Source organism: Anneissia japonica, unplaced genomic scaffold (assembly GCF_011630105.1).
Source record: "Anneissia japonica isolate Jap-2015-1 unplaced genomic scaffold, ASM1163010v1 scaffold287722_len911783_cov160, whole genome shotgun sequence".
Taxonomy (NCBI): Eukaryota; Metazoa; Echinodermata; class Crinoidea; order Comatulida; family Comatulidae; genus Anneissia; species Anneissia japonica.
The window spans coordinates 643,519-667,711 of NW_022711579.1; the positions used below are offsets into that span (position 1 = coordinate 643,519).

At 35.6% G+C, this 24,193-nt stretch overlaps 3 protein-coding genes across 4 annotated transcripts in view; 2 read left to right on the forward strand and 1 right to left on the reverse strand.

Annotated features, from left to right (window-relative positions):
* Window positions 1-391: 391 nt before the first annotated feature.
* Window positions 392-23,840, reverse strand: LOC117107531 (centromere protein N-A-like). The gene is made up of 8 exons (XM_033249229.1): window positions 23,562-23,840; window positions 20,352-20,397; window positions 19,429-19,485; window positions 8,122-8,204; window positions 6,383-6,559; window positions 5,508-5,685; window positions 5,008-5,144; window positions 392-4,177 (listed from the first exon to the last, which is right to left on the reverse strand). The coding sequence occupies exons 1-8, from the start codon at window positions 23,754-23,756 to the stop codon at window positions 3,947-3,949; spliced, it is 1,104 nt and encodes a 367-aa protein (XP_033105120.1). The 5' UTR covers window positions 23,757-23,840; the 3' UTR covers window positions 392-3,946.
* On the forward strand, window positions 10,001-19,422 carry LOC117107530 (tripartite motif-containing protein 2-like). Of its 2 annotated transcripts, none has more exons than XM_033249226.1 (3): window positions 10,001-10,667; window positions 13,888-14,014; window positions 17,607-19,422. In XM_033249226.1, exon 3 carries the CDS (start codon window positions 17,614-17,616, stop codon window positions 19,225-19,227), a length of 1,614 nt encoding a protein of 537 aa, XP_033105117.1. In that variant the 5' UTR covers window positions 10,001-10,667; window positions 13,888-14,014; window positions 17,607-17,613; the 3' UTR covers window positions 19,228-19,422. The 2 variants fall into 2 exon arrangements, with proteins under 2 accessions (XP_033105117.1, XP_033105118.1); XM_033249227.1 differs by lacking the exon at window positions 10,001-10,667 and adding an exon at window positions 12,672-13,427.
* Window positions 23,841-23,893: 53 nt separating the features above from the next.
* Window positions 23,894-24,193, forward strand: part of LOC117107551 — a 28,444-nt gene continuing 28,144 nt past the window's right edge. Inside the window, exon 1 of the mRNA XM_033249253.1 lies at window positions 23,894-23,924. Within this exon, the coding sequence (XP_033105144.1) occupies window positions 23,894-23,924 (31 nt within the window). The remainder of the gene's footprint in view (window positions 23,925-24,193) is intronic.

Sequence of the window (24,193 nt, forward strand, 5' to 3'; positions counted from 1 at the left end):
CACAAAACGACAGTGTAAACGTACATCATATGTTTGTGTACGACAGGATGTGTGTAATAGTCATAGATAACTCTTTGGTATAGTAGACATGTGCATATTCATGGCGCTGTTCTGATTGGTCCGTTTTTAGTGTGACACTCTATTAGGTATTAGGCCTATTATTATTTTTTTTATGTCTATTAATATTTAAGGATATTAAAATACTGTATAGGCCTAATATAAAGTATGATTATTATTATTATTATACAGTATGTGCTTACATGAAACAAGTGATTCTTTTAGCTTCATAAAAACACAAAACAGAGCATAAATATAAATATACTGCATAGCTAGAATATTTAAAGAAATAATAAGTAAAATGTTACAAACAAGGCAAATATATGGGACACAATTACTAATACGTTTTCGCTTCTCTTTATTACAAAAACTCGAATACCAAATCAAACATATTGAAAATGGTTATAAAATCCATCAATCCTCAAATCATACATCCGTGCTCCAACAAAGAACAAAACATTTTCGTACCATCAAATTTATGCCAAGCAATTTACTTTTTACATCCTGGCCACTTGAATCTCCTTCTAAAATAAGTATTTATTTCCTTGCCCAAGATATTAAAATAGACAGAAGATCTCTTCAGCACTCAGAAGAGCTAAATGGCAAATCAATTCTCATAAACCATTGTAAGCAAACTGCACGAGGAATCAAATTCCTGTTAGGTAATTAAGTTTCCTATTAAAAAAAAAAAAAAACCCTTCACAATTATGCAGCCTGTAGCTCCAGGCAGTCATAAAATGATAATACTGTATTGCATATGAAAAAATATTATTAAGAAAAAAAAAATCAATTATTGTATGATAGATAACATAAGTGTAAGTAGAAATTTGCTCAATGTTCAGGAGGGTCAAAGTTCGAATTCAGTAATGCCCATTAGAGGAAAAAATTCATTCTGGATTCAGTATATTTTTGAATTGTTCCTTTTGGTTAATTCGTGATGAAATATGTAATAATGCCCATTTGTAAGTGTACATGGGCAAGGCACTATGTCTATGTTAGATGCAGCTTTAACCCGTGCAAACGAAAATCATAACTATGCAACAAAATCTTTTTAAAAACTGTGCTAAAGAAGTCTTTTTCAGTTTCAATAGCCTAGTCTATATTGAAACTGAAATAACTACATTCTTTACATATGTTGTAATCATTAATAGCTGCAAATTGCACATTTGTTTAAAATTACATAATTTATGTCAATTTGACAAACTGTGCAGATTCCATAAAACACTACATTCTAGCTACAGTGATATTACTACAATCGTTACACTGCGTAGCTTTCCCCAACACAAATGGAAAGGCACTCTGATATGACTGACCTATCAGCATTGCCAAAAGCTGTTGGACATAGTAAGTAACAATTTTATAGAAACATCCACACTATACATCATACCTCCATCCCGAAAAACAAATGGATCCTATTCTCGGTACAACGCGGAAGTTGTCTAATGGTATGTTGAAACTATTTTGTCTTTGAACATTCTCAGCTAAGACGATTTTACTTGGGAGCGTAGGCTAGTGAGGGGGATGTGGGACACAACCCCCACCCCCATGATAGCAAATTAGTTCCATTAAGTGAATTAAAATACTAAATATAAAAATTAAGTTTTCATTAGATTCAGTTCTGCATTCTCAATTTTTTAGCCCCCCCAACCCCCAAAGATCAAAACCAGCCTATACCCCTACTTGGGAGTGGATAATAGTGGACATCGACACTAAGCATGTAATAAAAAGAAGAAAGCAAACAAATTATTGATATAATAGGAAATATATAACAATTATATAACTTTGGGTGCAAGAGAAAGTTGAACCAGCGAAATACTGTACATGAAGACATTTTAAAAAGGGCCAAAAACTTTGACATTTTCAATATGTTGTTAATCACCTCCTGATTGCTGTCACTGACCTGAACGAAAATGATGAGTGGATACACTGAACGATACAACACAAGCAACTCAAATTTGTTAATAAAACATGTTTAAGAATTCATAAAACGGATGAGATCGTCATCAATAAAATATATGATTTAAAACTTAAATATTTGAGTTTAATATGTGCCTTATTACCATAAAACTTTGAATTGAAGCCCTGGGTTTTTTTTTTTTTGCGAACTTCTGATGGGCTTTTTTCGAAATGGGCTTCTTTTCGAGGCTACTTTTGGAAAGTAAGGAGGGGGGGAGGGAGGGCCGTCTTTTTAAAATGAATGCTGTAAAATTTGTGAATTTGTACTATAAAACAATAAACAAGGCCACTGTAACAACAATATGTATCATGTAGTGTATTTAACTGGCATTAAACACCTAAACTACTTTAAAAACAAAGCTTGTATTTAATTTATTTGTTTTCCGAAATTCATGTACAGTGTATGTACTGTACTAACTCGAAAAGAAGCCTATGCTTCCTTTCCGAGTCTAATTTTGCAAGCTAAAGAGGGGGGCTTCAATTTCAGATGGGCTTCATCTCGAGATTAAGCCCACTGGGCTTCAATTCAAGGTTTTACGGTATACGATTTGTAAAAATAAACCATATTTTTTAAAACTTAGAAAGTCTGGAGTCTCTTGAAATTAGCAATATAAATAGAATATTTGAGTTTTTTTTATTTATCCCCTCCACAATTTTGAAAACATAATTTTGTATATTACCATAGCAGTTTTGTCCCTTTAGTTACTCAAGAATTGAATTTTGTCTGACGTAAATACTTAAAACAATCAACATAAAATGCTAAAATAAGTGAAGATTTAATATTAATAAAGATATTTTATGGAATTTTAAGATAAATATATCTCCTAAAAAAGTTGCTACCAAAACATGTATTTTTAGCTCTGATGAGGAGTACCTGCTGATTGTTTAATAGATCTATTTTGTAGGGGTGGCCGTCAGGGCCAATAAACGCCAATGACTCTATTATACTGCCCTCATTGGAGCTTTTGAGAACTGTTCATTAAGCACCCAGTCTAATTAGCATCCTATAGTAAATGAATTGTATTTACATCCTCATTTTGGTTAATAATTAAGGGTTTTAAAATGCTCTAACGCTCAGTTCAGATTATCAAATTTTCTTTGACAAAAAACTGTTGTATGCCCATATATAGTCATGATGTGCCTGTATATGGTCATGATGTGATGACCATATTTAGGCATATCACATGGTTTTGTCAAATAAAATTTAACAGTCTGGGACAAGGCTTTACAAATTCCTACCATTAGATATTTTCTAAACTTAAAAAAGGAACTAATTTGAGAGTTGACGGTTATAACATTTAAGGCAACTATTGAAAATTCAGTTGGATAATAGGGTTATAAAAAACACATATTTTAACACACTATAATACAGTATATAATATAAATATACAATATTTAATACTACAGTTCTTCTAAAACAACAATATTTGTTACAATTACATTATTGATTTCATTATTATTGTTTGTCATGTTGGTCAGTAAAAAGCAAACAAAACAAAAACAAATTGGGACTGACTCTGGCAAAAACCAGCCATTTGTAGGAAAAATTCAAAATTAAGTTTTAGGTGTTTTTAGATTGTGCATGAATTTGATGGAAATTGGTTGAGCATTAGGGAAGTTATAAATATATAATTCATTGGATATCTATCAGCCATGTAGGTTTTGAGGAAATGGCTTTCAGATTCCAAAATCAACAGTTTGTTATTAAGATTTGTATTTCAACAATAATTTTAACATATTTTTCAGTTAGATTTAGTGATTGGTATTTTGCAGAAATGTTTTTCAAAATATCTTCTTTTATAAAATGCAAAAACCTGAAAATGTTCAAAATTCTGATTCTCAAACGTTTTGGAAGCTTGCGGGAAATTATCAATTGCAACAAACTTCCAGTTTTGCCAGAGCCAGTCACAATTAATAATAAAAACATGCCATGCTAGTGCGTCTGTTGAGCAATCTTCTTTTCCGCAAGCACAAAGTGGTTCTTAGCTAAAGAGTGGACACCTCCAAGATGATGTGGGAGGGGTAATGAGGCTAGGCCGGCAGGTCCTAGTTGCTTGATGCCTTCAAGCACATTCGAGCCTTCAAATCTCACCTTGCAGTGGAAGGGTTCGTTGTGAGCAGCCATCGCTGGGGCAAATTCTGACCCACGAAAATTGGTATCCAACTGAAATAAAAATCACAAAAGTAATTATGAAGTTGTTGTGTTTCTGTTTTTGGAGCCTTTTTTTTGACCACTTCTTTAGAGCATTTTCACACTAAATTTTCATACTAAGTTTTTTGACACACATGTAAATTGTTTGTTTTTGTTTTGTTCAATTTTTTTTTTGTAATCTAACGTCAATATATCCTGTATGAAGTAGTTAATGTGCACTTTTAAGTATTAATATCATTGTCAGAACGCCACTGAACATTGCATTCTGCCGTGGAAATTGGCGCTATACAAGTCCTTGTTGATTAATTGAACTGTAAACAGATCAAATTTTGTGGTGGATGTAAATTGTACTGTTAAGTTAAAAGTTCAAATCTTTTAGAACCGTAAATCTAATACCAAGAAATGCTTGAGAGGCGGTGTCTAACATTAAAACCACAAATCCAAATTGTATTTTCTTTGTCTGTAGGAAGCAGAACATTGACACTTCATCAGACACAAGTACCCCGCATCTTCAAATATTTAAAAGTGCCGTAACTTCGGAACGCTTGGGAATTTTTCAATGAAACTTTGGGATTTTTCATAATACCCCTCAAAGTATATTTGGTTAAAATCTCAGAAAAATCCAAGATGATCACCGTGGAGCCCCTGGTTGAGTTGGCATGGATTGACTCAGGCCAACTTAGACAGCATCGTACGACACACCCTGATGCGATTCATCATCAGGGACACTCTTAAGCCGTCGTGAGAAATAATAAGCATGCCCCCAATGCAGACAATCGCGTTTGGCCTTTATAAGCAAACCTGATGAAACTATTCTAATATATAAATACATTGTTTCTTACGGTGTATTTAAGGGTCTGTAAGACTGGTTGAGCATATGACCCAAATGTGCTCGTGTTGATTCTATCACAACGTTTTTTCTGCTTGATGTTCTCGCGGGATATTCTGCCATCTAACAGTTCTTCACTTGTATCTGCAACTTGATAACCAAATGCAAAAAATATATTAACATTTGTAGCATAGTCCCATTGTTAATATTTTACTACCCAAATTATGTTTATGTGTATCATCATCATCATTATCACTACTACTCTGCCTTCATCCTCCTCATTGTCATGTTCTTTGTAATCGTCATGTAGGTTGTCTGTCGTTGTTATCATCATCGTCGTCATTGTTCATTTCAAACCCGAATCCCTTGCAATTTTTTTTTTCCAAATATTTAAGAACGTACTGAGTATTTAGTAGGATAACATGTCAGGTAGGGCAAAACATTACTCCTGTTATATGGTATTTTACTAATGCAAACATCAAAATAATAAAATAGAATAAAAAATTAACCTACTTGTTCTTTTTCTGCTCTTTCTTGGTACAAGAGGGTTTTCATCTACTTTGTTGTGACGATATTGACTGAAATCTCCCTGGCTGCTGCGGTTAAGAACCATGTCTGCTAAAGAATCCAGACTCTGCCCGCTTAGCTGTAATTCGCGAATCTCTGTGCATTCAAGACTGTTCATGAGAGCCTAGTTTGAGGACAAGTAAAGTAATACATTGTTATCCCGTGATGGAAAGTAAACATGTAGTCTTTCTAATATTATGATTTAAAAACGTACAGTACCGTAAATCCTTGAATAAGCGCCACAGCGCGTATACAATTTTCGGAGGCTTCTGTGGGGCACTTATTTAAGAGCGGCGCTTACTATGCCCGATCCCATGTTACCTATCTATTATGTATTATATATTATATTGGGTAATATTACTTATACTGCTTTCTGTAGTCGATTATGCTTCTGGTTATATAATTGGTGCGGCGCTTATTGGAATATTTACGGTACTGCTGCCAAAATAAATTCTCGCCCCCACCCACTGGATATTGTTACTAAGTTTCCACAAAACAAAAGCATAAATGTAAGTTAACATTTACATTGTGGGACAAGCACAAATTTCTGGCTTTGTTGCAATGATTCAGTTGTCAACCAATATATTATGCAATGCTTGTCAATCAATCATGAATAGCCCCCACCTACATCACAGTATAGTGCCACCTACCTGCACATTGTGATGTAGGTGGGGGCTACTGTATCTGTCACCCTGTCAATCTTAAACATCCCCATCTACATCACAGTAAGGCCCCAGCACCTGTGATGTACAGTAGGTGGGGGATAACTGTCACCCTGTCAATCTTGAACCCCATCTACATTATAGTACGACTCCACCTACCTGCATAACAAAGTCTTTGTATGCAGCCTTGATGCTGGTTACCATGACGTAGTGAGAATGCGGATAATGTACAATCAACACACTGTTGCTAGGCATGAAACATGCCCGTGGATGTTGACTGTCCTGGATAGCGACATGGAACCACAGCGCATTACCATGTTTCCGGAAACTTAAGAACTGTAAGAAGAAAAAAAGGCGTAAGTATAAATCAATAATTGTATAGGTAATGTTAAAATAGCCACTGAGAGAAAATGGTAATGCTGGTAGACTTGTAGAGCATAAAATATTAGGTCTCTATGCCCTTTAAAAAAATGTCTATTGTAGAAATAGTGTGAAACCCACAAAGGACAAACCACGAAAAGCCCAGACATACTTCCAGTGGAATCCTTCTGTTGGAGTACTTACGTAGTATACAGTACTGTGAGATGGTCCCCAGCTTGTTTCCAAAAGTTTACTACAGTGCACTCTCCCAATACCGAATCCCCTCCAAACTGCGTATGATATTCGGTTACGGAAAGTTTGGTTTGTGGGACATTTCTTTTGAACCCTTTCCGAACAAGGCTGTTGTAACTTGTAGGCCAGTTAGGGCCTATACGCTGAAATAGGCTTAGCAAAGCCCTGTGAGTTCAGTACGACTAGCCTAAGGAAAGTTAACATATTATTTAACATATAATACATACAGTACCTGTTGTTTTGCCGCCGTAGAAACTTGCTTTACATCAGTCTTCATTTCAGGTTGATTCCAATCGATTTTTAAGGATTAGGCCTAAGGCCATAATGCACTATTAAAACAGTGGAAGGCGTAACTTTCACTTTATCTAACATTAATCAAGATAATCTCTATGGCAACACTATTGGGACTGAGCTAACTGTGCAAACGGTTCATTAATAGGATGTTGTGCTAGGCCTAGTTGTTAATACCTAGACAGCGATGATTATTGCGTTATTTACTTCAAGTGCACATGAACCATATTAACACAGGACCAATGATCTAATCTGGGCACTGACTGTGCCTGGAGGTCGTTTCTACGAATAATGCAATGCCATGATGCACAATAGAGTGTTTTAATGACGATCTGTTAAGACTGCCGCTGACAATCAGAAGGACGTTGTCGCACCGTGTAGCGCTCACAGGCAGCGAATTGGATTCCTTGTATGATGGTCTTTCGCTAGGTGCTCGGCTTTTAAGGTCTCTTTCAAACGAAGATGTGTGCTATAAACTACAGCTGGGTCATTCCCCCTCGAATCAACCAATGGCCCACGCACTTTTGTCTCAGATTCACTTCAAATTTTTAGCAAAAATTCCCCAATCATTCATACGAACAAATCTAAAGTTTGAACTAGGTCCAAGTTGTTCCGAGATATGGGCACTTTAGTGAGGGTAGTTAGTGCGCAAAATTTAACCAAAAATATGCGGCTTTCAGTTTTGAACCATTTTCAGGTGTCAATATCTCAGGAAGTAATGTACTTGCAAGCCTGAATTTTTTTGTTCTTACTATCAGGTTATAGAGCTCTGATATATAACAAGAAATCAAGAATAAGCTGTGTTCCTAAAATGTGAGACACCCTTCAAATATCAACAAAGTGTGATTCACCTTTATGAGCTGAAAACAAAGGTCTGTAAATCTTCACAGTTTAGCGCACACACATTGGATACCATTAGTTTAGCAGACTGAGGTAAGTCGCTCGTGTGTGTGTGTGTGTGTATATTAGAAATTAAGGTTCAGAATAAAACTTACATGCTTAAAAAATAACGAAAGCTGTCTTTTAAGTCTCTGATGTATTTCATCTGGGTTAGCAACATCTTGATCAGGTGATGCCTCTGAAAGTTCAAATACATACATTTTTACAAAACAAACATAAAAAGTAGAGAAAATTGCAAATGGCTACAAATATAGTAATACAGCACAGTATACTGTACTAAAAAATTAAATTAATTTGAATATAAAACTGGCAATTAAACAGAGTGAAGCTTGGTGGCTTTAAGCCATATGCTGCAGAAGAATTTTGTTTTTATATGTTGCACAACTGATTTCAAAACTACCTAGAAACAGGGGTGGTTTACATTCACTTTTACCTCCTTACAAATCCAGAGTCCTGGGTTAATTAATGGTAAATCAACAAGCTTTTTTCTTTTGAGAAAAAATAACTCCACTTCCTAAGCCTCATAATGAGATTTAATTTATGTAGAACATTTTTAGAAATGTAAATTTTTAAAAACCACAATGGAACAAAAATCACACAATTTCAACATTAAAATGTTCAGGCAAAAAAGATTATCTAACTTCACCCAACAACAATTTTAACCACTGATTGAATTGAGTACAACAATCATAAACAAGCAAAAAAAAACCCCAGTTTGAATGAATTTTCATTTTCATTTATTTCAAAAACCACATCCAACAGAAATTAATTGCTAATAGCAGGATGTCTTAAAAATATCAATCAATCAATCAATTTATTCAGATAATTCCCCCAGGATGGGGAAGGTAAAAATATACAGTAAAAACAATAAAAATTTACAAAATAAATCAAAAGACAAATCCATCCAAATTATTATTATTATATTAAATTAAGTAGATATAAATAGAAAAACACACAAAAAACTAAACGGGGTCACAAAAAAAAAAAACTCATCCCCAGCCCAAACCCAAGCAGATCAATCATGTAAACGCATGCTAATGAAATAAACTGGTTGTAAATTAACTTAAATTTTGATGGAATAAATCGATAGTAGGATCTTTATGTAACAATAAATTATAAGTAAAAGCTAAATGATGAATTTTTGTGCAATCAGGGAAGAGTGAAATTAATATTAATTTTACTGTTCCCTGGTGCAATTAACTCTGTTTACAGAACTATGTACGCGATAACCTGCCTGTTGGTGCTTGTACGCGACGATACAGATACAGAATAAATAGTAGAGCAATAATTTAATCTATTAATTTTAAGAGAAAATAAAGAACATGGCCTAAAGAGCGAGGAGAGAGTGTGGAACCGAATTAATATCATTATAATAACTAGGAATAATGAAATACATGAACGTAGATTGAACTCTATCAATACGATGGGACGACTGTGTTACTGAGATAGAATTATAAATTAGGCTGCAACAGTCAAAAATAGGTCTAACCAACGAAACTAAAGATGGAATTTAGTTTTATGGCCCAATGTTTTACACTGACGCCAGAAAATACCCAGCGTTTTGTTTCCTTTACAGAATCTAGATGAATTTTCTCGACTATCATCAATAATCCAGTGGCAGAGCCATTTGATAAGGTACGAAGTAGCCCAGCGGGAGACCAAAATCCATGGATAGACCAATCAGACTCCTGCTTGGTCATGTGATGGTCACTGTTGCATGCTTATTTTATTCATTCTATTTATCTGACCACTGAACGCAATTAGTGATTTTGGTCCAATTAACTTAGCAACTACATCAGCTACTTCTTCTTGCTATAAATCCCATATGAGCCTACTTTAGCTACAGTAATGTAGGATCAACATGTCAATCAAGGAATCAATCAAGACACCCAAATCTTGTTGCACATCCACCCGAGTCTATCGGCCGAGCGGTAAGGCAGGGGCGTCGCTACCTACAGCCTTAACATCGGCGCTGGTTCCAGCCGCTCCTTGCCCATGGTTTGTTTAGTAGAACCAAGTTTCCTCAGATAAGGACTTAAAATGGAGGTCCAGTCTATACCTCTGGCTCGTGTGCACTTTAAAGAACCTCTTGCATCTTTTTGAAGAATAGGGGTTAATCCCGATGTAATGGTCCAGTTCAGCCCCTGTCGTTGTGGAATGGTGTGAACATGTAATCTACCATGAAACGCCTCTTTACGGCTGCTAGGTAGTCATGGACCACGCCCATACGCAATTATTCAACACAATGACGCTGCCAGTTATGGGTTATTCTCCTACATTTACCTTTCTTTTACCCTGTTGATCTCCTCCACATGTTCTTTTACAGTATGTTGGTGTGAGTCAACTGCAATCTATTCTTAGCCAATACACATCCTGTTTGATTATTGATTTGTTGTTTTTTTCTAATTGATTTTGAATCATGTGAGTACATGTACAAAATGAACTGAAAAATCAAACAATTGTTTTGAAATACCATGCTTTTGTTGCTATTATAGATTATTTTTATTGACCAGATTTGTAGAAAACCTCATGTTGTGTCATACATACTCAAATTGCTGGTGGTCCAAATTGTCACATTTTGGGAGTTCAACAATGAAAACATCCTAAATTATACTTTCACTGGGCGGTGGATGAAAACAAAGTAAGTGGAATGCCTTGAACTAAAATAATAAATGGTATTGTATACATTGCTTGGTAACTAAAATTGGCATTGCCAATGTTGGCTCATTCCATTACAGTAGTACATTAGTCAATTATTATTCAAAGGTCGTATGCCTTAAGTATTATTGGATTTCATCAGATATGTATTAAAACTGTTCTGTAGCTACAAATGGATGTCTGATTGAGCCTAGCCACAATCTATAAATAGTTTGAAGGCTAGGTAAACTACTTTATACTGCTGCACAAAAAAAAAAAAAAACCTTACCAAATTTATTCGATTATTAATCATTATTATTGTTAGAAACTGAAAGGTCCACTGATTACTGTAATCTCAGATAAGTAAGTATAATACATATAATACAGGATTGCTGATGATGACATAATTAATGTCGAAACATTGAATCCCAACACGATGACATGCATTTCAATACTTGGAGTATGTATTATACTTTCTTATTATTGTTAGATTATTTGAAATATACAATGGTTATAATAAAAATTCTATTTCATTTTCAAGGTGTCCCCTCAATATTGCGTAGTGGTAAATTCAAGGGGCCCAGCCAGCCCGGGCCTCCTAAATTTCTCGAGATTATTAAATGGATATAAAAAAAGAATATTACTATCCAATTTTATCTCTGAGCTGAGGGTGCCCCTTCTGGCCATCTAGAGGCACCATAATCATAAGTTATCTTACCTGGCTGGTGTAGACCCTCCATTTGTGAAAATCCCTTTATGGACCCTCTACATTGAATCTCTGGATCCACCACCGTGCTGTTCTAATGTTATTTTGTGTATTACAGTAGCTACCATTTCTACTGACATTTATTTATTTGATGTTTTCCCCAGTACAGACATGGCTGAAAGCTTATGAAAATTACTAGAATGCCCTCTATGTTTTTAAGAATATCCAAGCTGCAGATTTAATGCTTGACAAAATTTCCTGAGGACCTGCTGGCCTACGGATACGATGAATAACTATTGTAATTTGTACTGTGTTAGAAAGAACTTGATTGTAATGCTATTTTGATAGACTTTCGTCAAAGAAATAAACATTTCAGCATTCGAGAGTGAATACAGTCATTGACGTCCTTTTTGGTCGGTGCATGCAGACAGGTAAAATCGTGCGATGATTTCATAACCAGGCTAGGCTACGACCTAGTAGCAGTAGGAGGAGGTCTGGGCGGCCTCCTGCCTAGCCGTAGGCCTACATCTAAATTTGTTTCTTGAGTCTTTGAAATAGGTCTAGAATATTCCTATTAAACGTTGAGTTTGCTGTATTTATGATTCAATGAATTCTTTAATTGTTGATACTTAATATTGAATTTGAAGTAACTTTCTTCGGGTTCTAATTAAGCTTGTTTTACGAAAGTCTTGGCGGTGGTGACGAAAAAATGAGGAATTTTTTTTTGCCCACGAACCTAAAAAAAATCAAGCCAAGCGTCCACTAATTGAAAAATTTGTGGACGGTGAGGAATAGGCAAATAACATTGGGACTTGCAGAGATGACGTCACAATTGACTTGTAATAATAATGGCCTTTAAATTAAGTGGTATTTTGTACTTATTTTATACGCATGACTGCACCTTAAATTAACTGTAAACGCCCGATTTGATAAAATAACAGTAGAAATACATGTCCAGATGGTTATACATTAATTGCTAACTAATGTCATCGTTAATCATTTTAAGCAAAAATATTTTTTAATGTGGAAATAAAAAAAATAGAGGAAGTACAATATTATAAATAATAATCTCACAAGTTAAATTAAACGAATATGTTCGTGTTCTTGGTTTGTGTGTTTTACTTGTTTGTAAACAACAAATTACACTCAATATCGATTGTATTAGTAGAACCATTATAGAACCCAGTTTGATTTTCTAAATTTGTAAATTCGGGCACTGTTGTCCAATACGGTAACTTGTCCAACTGTATGGGTTGGCATGGAATTTGAAAGTAAATATTAACTATTTTGAATGATACTTTTAAATTCAATCACCTTCTTAAATATTTAGCATAAGCACTTTTGAACTGTATGTCTTAATTACGTACTTTTGCTTCTAAAAATAAGTTTATTTTTTATAAACGGTCTTTCCCAAGAATATGGGTACAATCAAGCAAACACGACACGTCCATTCGAGAAGAGGGAAGAATGTTCAACATTCCTGATATTGTTTAGAAAAAAAAAACCCACAGTAATTTTATCGCATTAAAAAGTGTGACTGCATTTGACATTTACTTCTTATTTGTTGACCGTCTAGAACTATTCACTATGTAGGTTTATGGTGTCCTTGTGCATTTACTGTATTTTATCTATCCAATAATGGACCATTACAGCACGGTCTCGCTCTAGCAATCTGCAACTTTAGCAGCGAAGGCAAATGCGAAAAAAATACCAAAAGTTTTCCATTTGGTTTGAATACATAAAAGATAGCATTTTCTGTAATATATCTAATCTACAACACATATTCCCCAGCCAGCCTATGTGGTTCGTCTTCATCTAGCTATAGCTATTACAGAGAGGCCTAGCTAAGCGGCCTCTCTGACTGGACCACCCAACCTTGCAAGTACCATGAAATGGCTGTACCTATCGCTATTAACTAGACTCAACTCAGACGCAATATCACCTGTAAAGCTTACCATTCTAGGCTGTGATTGTTTGATATACACAATATGGTTATATTGAGGCGATTTGCAATCTGACCAATGACGAACATGCTTTCTTAAGAAACCCATGCCAATGGTAAGAGATATGATATAAAAAAAATACAATTTCACAGATTTCCCGACAATATTTTCACAAAAAACACTTCATAACTTTAAATTTCCCAAGCCTTCTCTTCTATATTATTGCAAGATCAGCCTAATCGCGACACAAACGAAGGCCCTGATAGAAAAAGAAATGACTTCAAAATTCGCTGAGAGAGTGGTCTAAAAACCAACATGAAATTACCAGAAAAACAAAAAATTGATACTAGTTTTTAAAAGTAAATCTCTTCCACATGTTTCTCTGGTATGAGTCAACTGTAATCTAAAGTATTCTATAGCCAATACTGTATACCTGTTTAATTATTGATTTGTTTTATTCGAACCGATTTTGAATCACGTCCGTACATGCACACAAATGAACTGAAAAATCAAACAATTGTTTTGAAATACCATGCTTTTGTTGCTATTTAATATGGATTATTTTTATTGACCAGATTTGAATAAAACCTCATGTTGTGTCATACTCATATTGCTGGTGGTCAAATTTGTCACATTTTGGGAGTCTCGACAATGAAAACATCCTAAATTCTAAAGAATTTACTGGGCTGTGGATGAAAAAAAGTAAGTGAAATGCCTCCTTAAAATAATAATTTGTAGACATTGCTTGGTATTACTAAAATTGCAAATGTTGGATCATTCCATTAGAGTAGTACTTTAAAGTCAATAATTATTCAAATGTAGTTATGCCAACTATTATTGGATTTCATCAGATGTGTAATTAAAACTGTTCTGTTCTGTAGCTACAATGTCTAATTGAGCCTAGCCACAATCTATAAATAAGTTTGAAGGCTAGGTAAGCTATTGTACACTGTTGCACAGAAAAAAAAAAATTACCAAAATTATTAATCATTATTATTATTAGATTATTAGAAATATACAATGGAAATTAACATAAAAAAAACTCCCTGAAAATATGATGATACTTGTAGTTCCTGGTTTACTTACAATACTGTATGTGGTGCATAGGCTTCAAAAGAAAGGTCAAGAGTTCAAGTGTGACTACTTATTAGTACTGTATCTTTAATTCGTTATCTAGTGGGGCACTGCCCAGTAGTCAGATCCACACACTAATAATTTAACATCCGTAAATGCTCGAATAAAGCGCCATAGCTTTACATTTTGTTAGCGGCTTCAGTACAGTGCTTGTTCGAGAGCGGTGCTTATAAAAAATATTGGCGTGGTACTTTCCTATCTCACATATTCCTGTAGTTCAGTAGGCCTATCATAGGTCCTATGTCATCGTAAATAAAGATTCATAAAGAAATGCTTGTGTCTTCACTGTGTTTTTTAAAATTAATTTTAGCACTGCATTGTGAAACCCTGTTATTCACACTGTTTCAATCACTGGATAATATATAATCTCGATTAAGCACCGCGGTGCTTATTCCAGAACGGTGCTTAGCGAAAAAAATCAGGTTTGGTGCGGAGCTTATTTGAGCATTTACGATACTTTCCAGCATTGCAGTTTTGTGTATATTCCCTTATGAATTCAGCGATGAAGGAGCTTTGGGAGAAATTAGAATACTTTTGAAAGTGGTGCAATACAGTATATCAAATCAAAATTATTTTCCTTTTAAAACAGAAAATTAACATTTTTTTTAAGCAATATGAAAATCGACACAAATTCAATTGAGAATATGTAAAAAAGGATGGGGGATCATCCATAGAATTAATTGGTTTTCTGATTGATCTCTCAAATCATCATTAATATTAAAATCTATGAAATCTTTTATTTGGTTGATTGGCTGAAACCGTATCAGGATGAGAGTGCTCTCAATTGCAGGAGCAGAGTATTATAGAACATCAAAATGACACTCTTATTAAAGGCAAGACATTTTTTATACCTTGTTTTAAAGAACCTGCCGCCTGCCAAAAATAATGATTTTAAAGTAGAAATAATTTTTTTTATTTTTGGCCAATTGAAAAAATGGAAATTTCAGAAAAAAATAAAAGTGTTCCTTTATTTTTTATTACACCCGCCGCTGCCTTGAAATCTCCAAAAATAAGAATTGATTATTTCTATTCCTAATCATATAAATTTAAAGCATTTAACCACCCAATCTATTGTGCTTACATTCACCCATAAAATGTTATTTTTATTTTTTCCTCTCTTTGGATATTTTTGGCAAAACTATTTGCTAAATAGAAAGAAAACAAAATTTTATTTATTTTTTTCTTTTTCTGCCCTCCTCCAACGATCTTTAAAAACACAAGGTATAAAAAATATCTCCTACAGTTTATCAGTTGCTAGGCTTTGGATACTGCAGAACCTCACCTTTAATAATAATAATAATACAGGAACTTGTACCGCACCTTATGCCAAGGGATACATGGTGCAATAAAAGTAAATAAAGATAACCAATTGGTAATCAACAAAGACATCAGAAAAGACACCTTTGGACACTCATTTTAAGAAACCCACTCCCTAAAATTTTCAAGGTGTCTCCTCAATAGTATGTAGTGGTGGATTTAAGGGGGGGCCCAGCCAGCCTGGGCACACCTAAATTTCTCAAGATTATAAACATGGACAAAAAAAGAAAATTATATTTTTTTTGTCTGAGAGTGCCATTTCCGGCCATCTAGGGGCACCATAATCATAAGTTATCTTACCTGGCTGGTATAGACCCTCTATTTGTGAAAATCCCTCTATGGGCCCCTCTATTTCGAATCCCTGGATCCGCCACTGCGGTGTTCTACTGTATTAAATTTCCATGTATTAGTTACAATTTCTACTGACAATGTGAGGTCTTCTCACTACAAAATTGGTCTCATGTTTAGAAAATCCGAAATTGAGTTTACATAATATTTGGGTATAAATCACCTATAATCTTTAATTTGGTCTTTGAATGGCTTCTTTAGGATAAGTAGATCCAGAGATGTTAGCATTAAAAATTAAGGTATGAGAACCACGACGTTTTCAGAAAATCGACCTTAAAAACTATCCTGTGCAAATAATAGACTACAATTTCAAAATGCACAGACAGCACTGTTTTAGTAAGAAAATTCATTTAAAAGTATACAATCATAAAATATAAGTATTAAGTTATTCAAAAACAATTATCAAAATTTTTTTTTTTAAATTTTGACCTATTCTGGTGAATATCTCAATACGATTTCACCATTACATTGGCTCCTGGTACAACACCGCATTGTTTTTAAAATATCATTAATAGTTTTTAAATGTTTAAATGGTTTGGTTCCTGACTATGTTGCCGACATGATTCGGCCTTATATTCCTGGGCGTAACTTGCGCTCTTGTGACAAACTATTTTTACACCAGCCTAAGTCATATCACTCTTACGGGGATCGAGCTTTTAGTATTGCTGCTCCACGTCTTTGGCATGCTTTGCCTTGCTCGGTCAAACACATTAGATCTTTAAACTTGTTTAAAAAAAACGTTAAAATTGCATCTCTTCACCGAGGCGTATAGAGTACCTTGATGTTTCTCTGTTGAATTTATATCATTAAAAAAAAAAAGTTATACCACTTTTTCTCTGTCGACGCAATGTTGCTCCTTTTGCAGCGCACGGTAGTGGAGCCCTGGGCTTATCCTTGGGTGGAAGGTGCTGATGCTCAACATACTGCTTTGAGTATCTGCGCATACTTATATGGGGAGCAACACTGCCTCAATGGGATAATTTGGTATGCGGATTCTGCTTGAAATTTTTCTGGAATTAATTTGGATTTTCACCGAGGCGTATAGACTACCTTGATGTTTCTCTGTTGAATTTATATTTATACTCACAAAAAAAATATTTAAAAAAATGTAAAAAAACTAAACACATGATACCACTTTTCACTGTCGTTGCAATGCAGCTCCTGTTGCAGTGCACGGTAGTGGAGCCCCGGGCTTATCATGGGGTGGAAGGTGCTGATGCTCAACATACTGAATTTGGGTATCTGTGTATACTTATATGGGGAGCAACATTGCCTCGATAGGATAATTGGTATTTGGATTGAATTATTTGGATCTTGTTGGTTTAATTGTCTATGCGCCTTGAGCACCTTTGGTGGAGATGTGCACTTTATAAATCTTTATTATTATTAAATCTTTATTATTATTAAATCTTTATTATTATTAAATCTTTATTATTAATGATGCATCTTATTTCGTGGCGAGTCCTCACGTATATCTATTTGATTTTTTCTCCAGTACAAACATGGCTGAAAGCTTATCAAAATTACTAGAATGCCCTCTATGTTTTGAAGAATATCACCTTAATACCAAGCTGCCTAAGATGCTGCCATGCCAACACACACTATGTTTGTCATGCCTGATGCGAGTAACGAAGAAAGATCAAAGAATCAAATGTCCAGTGTGTCGAGCGTCTCATCGTGCTCCACCTAACGGGCTAGCCTCTATTGCAAACAACATCACCCTGATCGGTGTGCTGGAAAGCCAAACTACCAATGGTAAACGTGAAGCAAAGAATATGGAGAGTCTGAAGCAATACCTAGATGGTAAGCTAAAGACGCTTAAGAAACAAGGAAAAGCTGAGAACACAAATGACGAAGTTCACGAGAAGTTGAATGCCAACTGCAAGGCAACTAAAGAGGAGATTGACAGGAGTTTCCAAACACAGATGGAAATGCTGCTTAGACGACAGCGTAAGCTCCATCAGGAAGTGGATAAACACATGAAAGATGAAAAGGAAAGGATCCAGGAAAGTCATGCAGAGATCATAACAGAGTTAAATGACATTGTAGAGAATTGCCGACGCATCGAAAAGAAGCTGGCGTCTGCTGACGCCCTCACAGAAAATGAACTCTTGACGTACTCACAGAAATGCACTCGCTACGAGCTGAAGATTCAGAATGGAAAAGCAAAGTTAGACGAGGTGAAAAGTGTAGTGACTTTCATGGAAAGTCATGATGAGGATTTAAGAATATCAATCAATAACTTTGGAAAAGTTTGTACCATCGTGAAAGAGAACATGCCAAGGTATGTATCCCTTAACTGCTGTAAGAAGGAGCCGGTGATGATTGGGAAGAATATACTGGATGGCAACCTGTTGGAGGATGGTCCATTAGCAGTTGCGCTTTTGGCCAACAACAGTATTGCCGTCACTGATGGAGTCAACAGTTGCATACGGATTTTCAACAAGCAGGGAAAACTTGAATACTCCTTCGGGAAAGAAAATCTCCAATACCCAACTGGTCTTTGCTATAATTTGAATGAAGAGTTTGTTGTGACAGACAAGACGGGAAAGATACGGATTTTCAGTAAGGACGGGAAATTTCTTCGGGATCTTGCTACTACCGATTGTGCTATAGTCGGCATGCCTCGCATGATTGGAATCACCTGTGACGGATCATTTAAGTATTACGTTGCAAACGGGAAATCCCATCAGATAGATGTGTTTTATCCCAATGGAAAATACGTCTGCCATTTTTCAGCTCCGGAAGTGACCATGAATCCCCAAGGACTAACAACCTACAACGGGAACATTTATGTAACAGACAGTAACAATCATTGTATTCATATCTTTAGCTTGAATGGCCAATATGTTAACAAAATTGGAGAAAGGGGCAAGGGAAACGGTCAATTTGAGTTACCATGTGGAATAGTGTGTGACTCCAATGGGAAAATCATTGTGGCAGATGGTGGAAATTGTAGAGTGCAGGTTTTTGATCAGACTGGAGCGTGGATCACGTCTTACGGCACTAAAGGCAAAGGAAAGCTGCAGTTTGATTCACCTTCAGGGGTGGCATTGTCCACTCATGGTCGAGTTATTGTTGCTGATCGATTTAATGGAAGAATTCAGGTATTATAAAAACTGCTACAGGACCCTTTTCCTAATTTCAGTAATTGCTGACAAGTATGACATTTTCTATAACAATAAATTTAAATACAAAACAATAATAATTAATAATAAGTCTGTAACATTATCAAATGTGCTAATGTATTAAAACTTTACATGTACTCTATGTGTATTATGGTTGAAGATAATAAATACTCATGAGCTAAAACTTACCAGGTGATTTTGTGAGTTGATAAACTGTCCATTTCTTTGTTGGATTGGATATAGCAGCTACAAGTACAAACAAAACTATTATTATAATAAAACCATGCATCAGATATATCCTGTTTAGTTTAGAAAAATGGGTGCCTCTGTGAGAAATACAGTCTGATGTCACATATTTAATAATTTTTTATTTAAAAACATTATTACACGATTAAGAAAAAAAATGTGGGTCTTCGTTACTTAAGTCTTGGTCTTCGTTTTTAGACTCTCATTTTTGGTGTCTATAAAACGAAGAACCTTAAAAATTTCCAATACATCCAAATATTTTTGTACTGTAATTTATGAATTTGTGACAGCTAGGTGTAGTATCATTAAAAAAAAAAAAAAAACATAAAAATGTAGGTCTTCATTTTTCGGTCTTCAGTTGTCATTTTTGTCACATGCGGTATATAGGCTCAGTACATCTACTGTATAGCTAATTACTGGGTTCACAAGCAGATTGTGCAAATTTAAAAAAAAAACATTTTCTATAACTTTAACTTCAGATTGCTTTATAGACACTAAAAGTTCAAACCAGATTGCAAATTAAGACTTGTGTGGTGCGATATCCCCCTGCGCAAAAATTAGACCAAAAATTCTGTCTGCGCATTTAAAGAAAGGCTGGTTTCCAAACAATTTTTGCAGAAAATTATGCATTAGCCTACTGTACTGCGTCTCTATATACAATCTTATATATTAAGGAGTTATGTTCCTGCGCACATATATTCTTTGCGATTGTCTGCGTATACTTTGTGAGATATCCTCCTCACAAATAAAATACTTTGCAGAGTGGCAGTAAAGTAAAGTCTTCACAATCCAGCTTCCCTAGCACACTAAACTTTTCGTTATAAAATTCGTTCCCTATGAAAAATATTGAATTTACCGGTACTTACATATCAGCTGAAGCTCAAAAACTTTCTTTGGTTTGATTTTCTTTTTCTGTAACAAAATTAGGATTTATTATCCGATATAAAGTTAACAATGTTATCATTACTTTTAAAAACAAACTGTCATTTCATTTATTTAGCCATGGGTGATTAAATTTTTGTTTGAACAATGTTTTATGACAATGAATAAAATTAAACTTCAAAATTAAAATATTCTACCTGTTTTTACATACATTTATTGTATTCACGACTGGACGACCGTACTGTACGTTCAATTTACTACACACATGTTTGGAGATCGTCTTAATAAACCGATTAGGTGATGGGCTTCATGTGACCTAACTTGGGTGTTGGATATGATGTAAACAATAGACTGGCACAGCGGTGTTTACATGGAGATTGCTATTATTGCGGCCATCCTTTGTTATTGCTGTAAAGATCATCAAAATTCATAGCTAACTATACCAAATTGATTGGAAATTGAACCGAATTTTGCCAAGGCTTTGCTAATGGTCTAAAAGATAGGCCTATTGTAATGGCCGCAAGCATTGAGATTTTCGACAATGTTAGGCCTAGGCCCCTGCACATCTACGGCCTGTTTAGGTATGCACAATTCTTCGACCACAGGGCTGTAAAAAGTTGGTGGTCCTGGGTCACGTGACCGGCTGTAAACAAACATCGCTGAATCGGTCTAGGCCTAATGGAAATTCCATGGTTTGATTAGTCGCAAGTTTTGACTTAAAGTGCATTCAATGAAACACACAATCCAGTTTGATTTTATTCACAATTTACTCATAATACAACATAAGAAAAACCATTAAATAACTTGCTTTCATTAAGAATCCTGCCGAGTCTAGCACCACTGGTACTCATTTAGCGTAGGCCTGGGTTAGCTAGGATAGGCCTAAGAGCTTTATGTCAGCAATTTTTCATCAGCGTGGGGTGGCTAGATGCCGCCGTTTACGTCGGCATTGCTGAATGCCCGCGTTAATTTTGAGGGCTGCATTGAAGAGTTGGTGATCCAATTATATTGCTATGTAAGGTAAGCAAAGGGGTGAAGGCGGAGGTCATGGGCTGAGTTCCAGACTAGTACTATGTAAAATAAGGCGTGCGGGGTATACTGTACTCTATCCTGTAAATCAGGCCTAGGCTAGAGGGGGTCTGGGCCTCTATATTACTAAGTGCCTAACTACTTACTGTAGTTACTAACCGTCTTTAACGTGTGGGATGGTTCAGCATTTCAAAGTGACTTTGGATGAAACACATTTTGCGGAAACATGCATGCTTGATAATAAATTTCCTCTAAAAATTGCACATTTTAGGGAGTTTTGATCAATTCCAACGAAATTAGAATTAAAAACACCGGGGGACAAGGGAAAATCTTACCCCACCCCTTGACAAATGCATCCTCTGAAAGTGCCTAAAATTCTCAAATTCTTTGCGCGCATTTCTTGTTACGGTAGGCCAATTTCCTCTATAAATTGCACATTTTTAGGGAGTTTTCATCAATTCCGACGAAATTAGAATTAAAAACACACTTTTTTAGGTTTATCCTTTTAAGTTAATTTAAACACATAATAGTCCCAAACTCAGGAAAGACAAATTTAAGATAGATCGTTTTAACCTAAAAGAAGGGCCTGAATGTGTATTGATGGTAAAACATTGTGTTTGTAATAAATAAAACCATGATGAAAATGCTTATATTTAGTTCCAAACACACGTGTGTGGCCTATATTATAAATAAGATAAGCCCTATGTCGTATTGTCTTCTATGGGGAGTGGGGGTGGGTATGGCAAATTACTAACTGGGAAAATAAATACCCACTCTGACCCAAGACCCCTGTTACGCGCCTGGTGTTAGCGCCAATGTGTGCCCTTGTGCGGACAGGGGATGTGCCCCCCTCTAAAGCTGGAAACCTTGTTTTTGCAAAATAAATTGATGCAATTTGCTATTATAGGCCTAATCAATAAATTCCTCATCAACCGATATAACCTTAAACATTCTTGGAATTGACATAACATTACTGATGTCGTACACACCCTTCAGTGTGAAATGTGGCTCTCTTTGCAAGCACATCTAACATCTAAGCGGGGAAGCGGGGGAAACTCGGGCCCCCTGGGCCCCACACTTTTTGGCCAAAAATATAATGTCTGGAGATTTTTGTATGATCGGAAATGCAAGAAAAGAAGGAGGGAAGAAGGAGGAGAAGGATGGGTAAGAGAATGTTTATCCAGTACCCGACCGAGTTACATTTTCTCGCAATTCATATTGGCGGATCTGGGGAGGGGGTAAATTGGTCCCCGGACCACCCTTTCTTTTTGGGATTTATCGATTCATGGAAAAAAGAATACGCATGCAACTACTCATTTGTTTATGTATGTATACACACATAAAATAATAAATGAGAAAAATTTACCTGACCTATTTCAAGAGGGGAAAACCTTGAATTTTGAAGAGCTTTAAAAGTCATTAAAAGACATTTCAGAAGTCAGGAAAGCTCATCTCCCGCCATCTAGAAATCAAAATTTTTCCGGGGGAACCCGGACCCCCTTTATCTTTGGAGTTCATTGATTAATTGAATCATTTTCAAGGGGGGGGACCTTGAATTTTGAAGAATTTAAAAGACAACACAGAAGTCGGGAAAGCTCATTTCCCGCCACCTAGGAATCAAAATTTTCCCGTGGAAGAACCACAGGACCTCCCCCCACCCTTTCTTTTTGGGATTTATCGATTCATGGAAAAACTATGTATGCAACTTACTCAATCTTTTTTTATGTATGTATACACATAAGGCCTAGGCCTATTTACATCTAAGAAAATAAGAGCTTAGATTGGAAACAGATAAAATCATTTTGTTATCAACATTATACATTATATGCTAATTTTCATCTTTGTAAGCGCATAAGACAGTGCAAATTATTTCTGTGACAGTCTTTCTAAAGTGTGTAAAGCTCCATTTTATCCCATAACATAAAACATAGTCAAAAATATTGGGGAGGGATATATCCCCCATAGCCCCAGATTTCAAATTTCCTCAGGTTGGTAACTAACTATGTAACTAGGCTAGGAGGAGCATAGCCTAGGCCTCTAACTAGGATAGCCTAGGGCCTAGCTGGGAAGGCCTACCTAGGCATAGGGCCTAATGCCCTAGGCCTACCTAGTTAGTACTGTAGCCTAGCCTATTAGGCCTAGGCCTAGCTTGGCATTACACTCACCAGACAAGCCCGCAGGATATCGTCAACAGTTGATTTCTTTGAGGTATCGAAATTAAATTTACTACAGTCAAGAAACCCCCAATCTTTGATTGATTTTGGAAGCTCCTCCTTTTTAAATCGGTTTAACACTTTTTGAAGACAAACTCTTGCTTCTTGATGGGTGATCATTATGATCACAAAAACAAAATCACACATCGGCGGTGGTAAACTAAATTTCGTGCCAAATTAATGTAAAAGTTCCAAAATTTAAATGAAAAGCGTGTTAAGAACACAAGAACATACTCTCAACCATTATCGCAAAACGTCTGGATTACTGCTGCCTAGCAACTATAATGACAACAAGCCCAAGAACTGGTAGGCTACGTAAGTACGTACTTTACTCCCATCAACGCCAACTGTTCGATCGATCGGCAGAACTTTGTATAAATAATTAAATAGAAAGTTCAACAACTACTACTAGGCCTGGGCTATTCTGGAGTAAACTAACATGTACCTCCACCACCACAGGCTCACACAAACAGCAATGTTTTTGGTTTGAGATGATTGAACAAAGCAAAAAGACAGTTAGAATTGGTAAGGAAATTAAAATGGTGGAAAACCTGAGTCAGTTTTGACAGTCATCAATGATGAAA

Coding starts and splice junctions, on each gene's coding strand:
- LOC117107531 (XM_033249229.1), bottom strand. CDS start 23,756: ATGTGTGATTTTGTTTTTGTGATCATAATGATCACCCATCAAGAAGCA. Junction 20,398..23,561: donor ATATCCTGCGGGCTTGTCTG/GTGAGTGTAATG, acceptor ATTTTGTTACAG/AAAAAGAAAATCAAACCAAA. Junction 5,145..5,507: donor AAAGAGCAGAAAAAGAACAA/GTAGGTTAATTT, acceptor TTGGTTATCAAG/TTGCAGATACAAGTGAAGAA.
- LOC117107530 (XM_033249226.1), top strand. CDS start 17,614: ATGGCTGAAAGCTTATCAAAATTACTAGAATGCCCTCTATGTTTTGAA.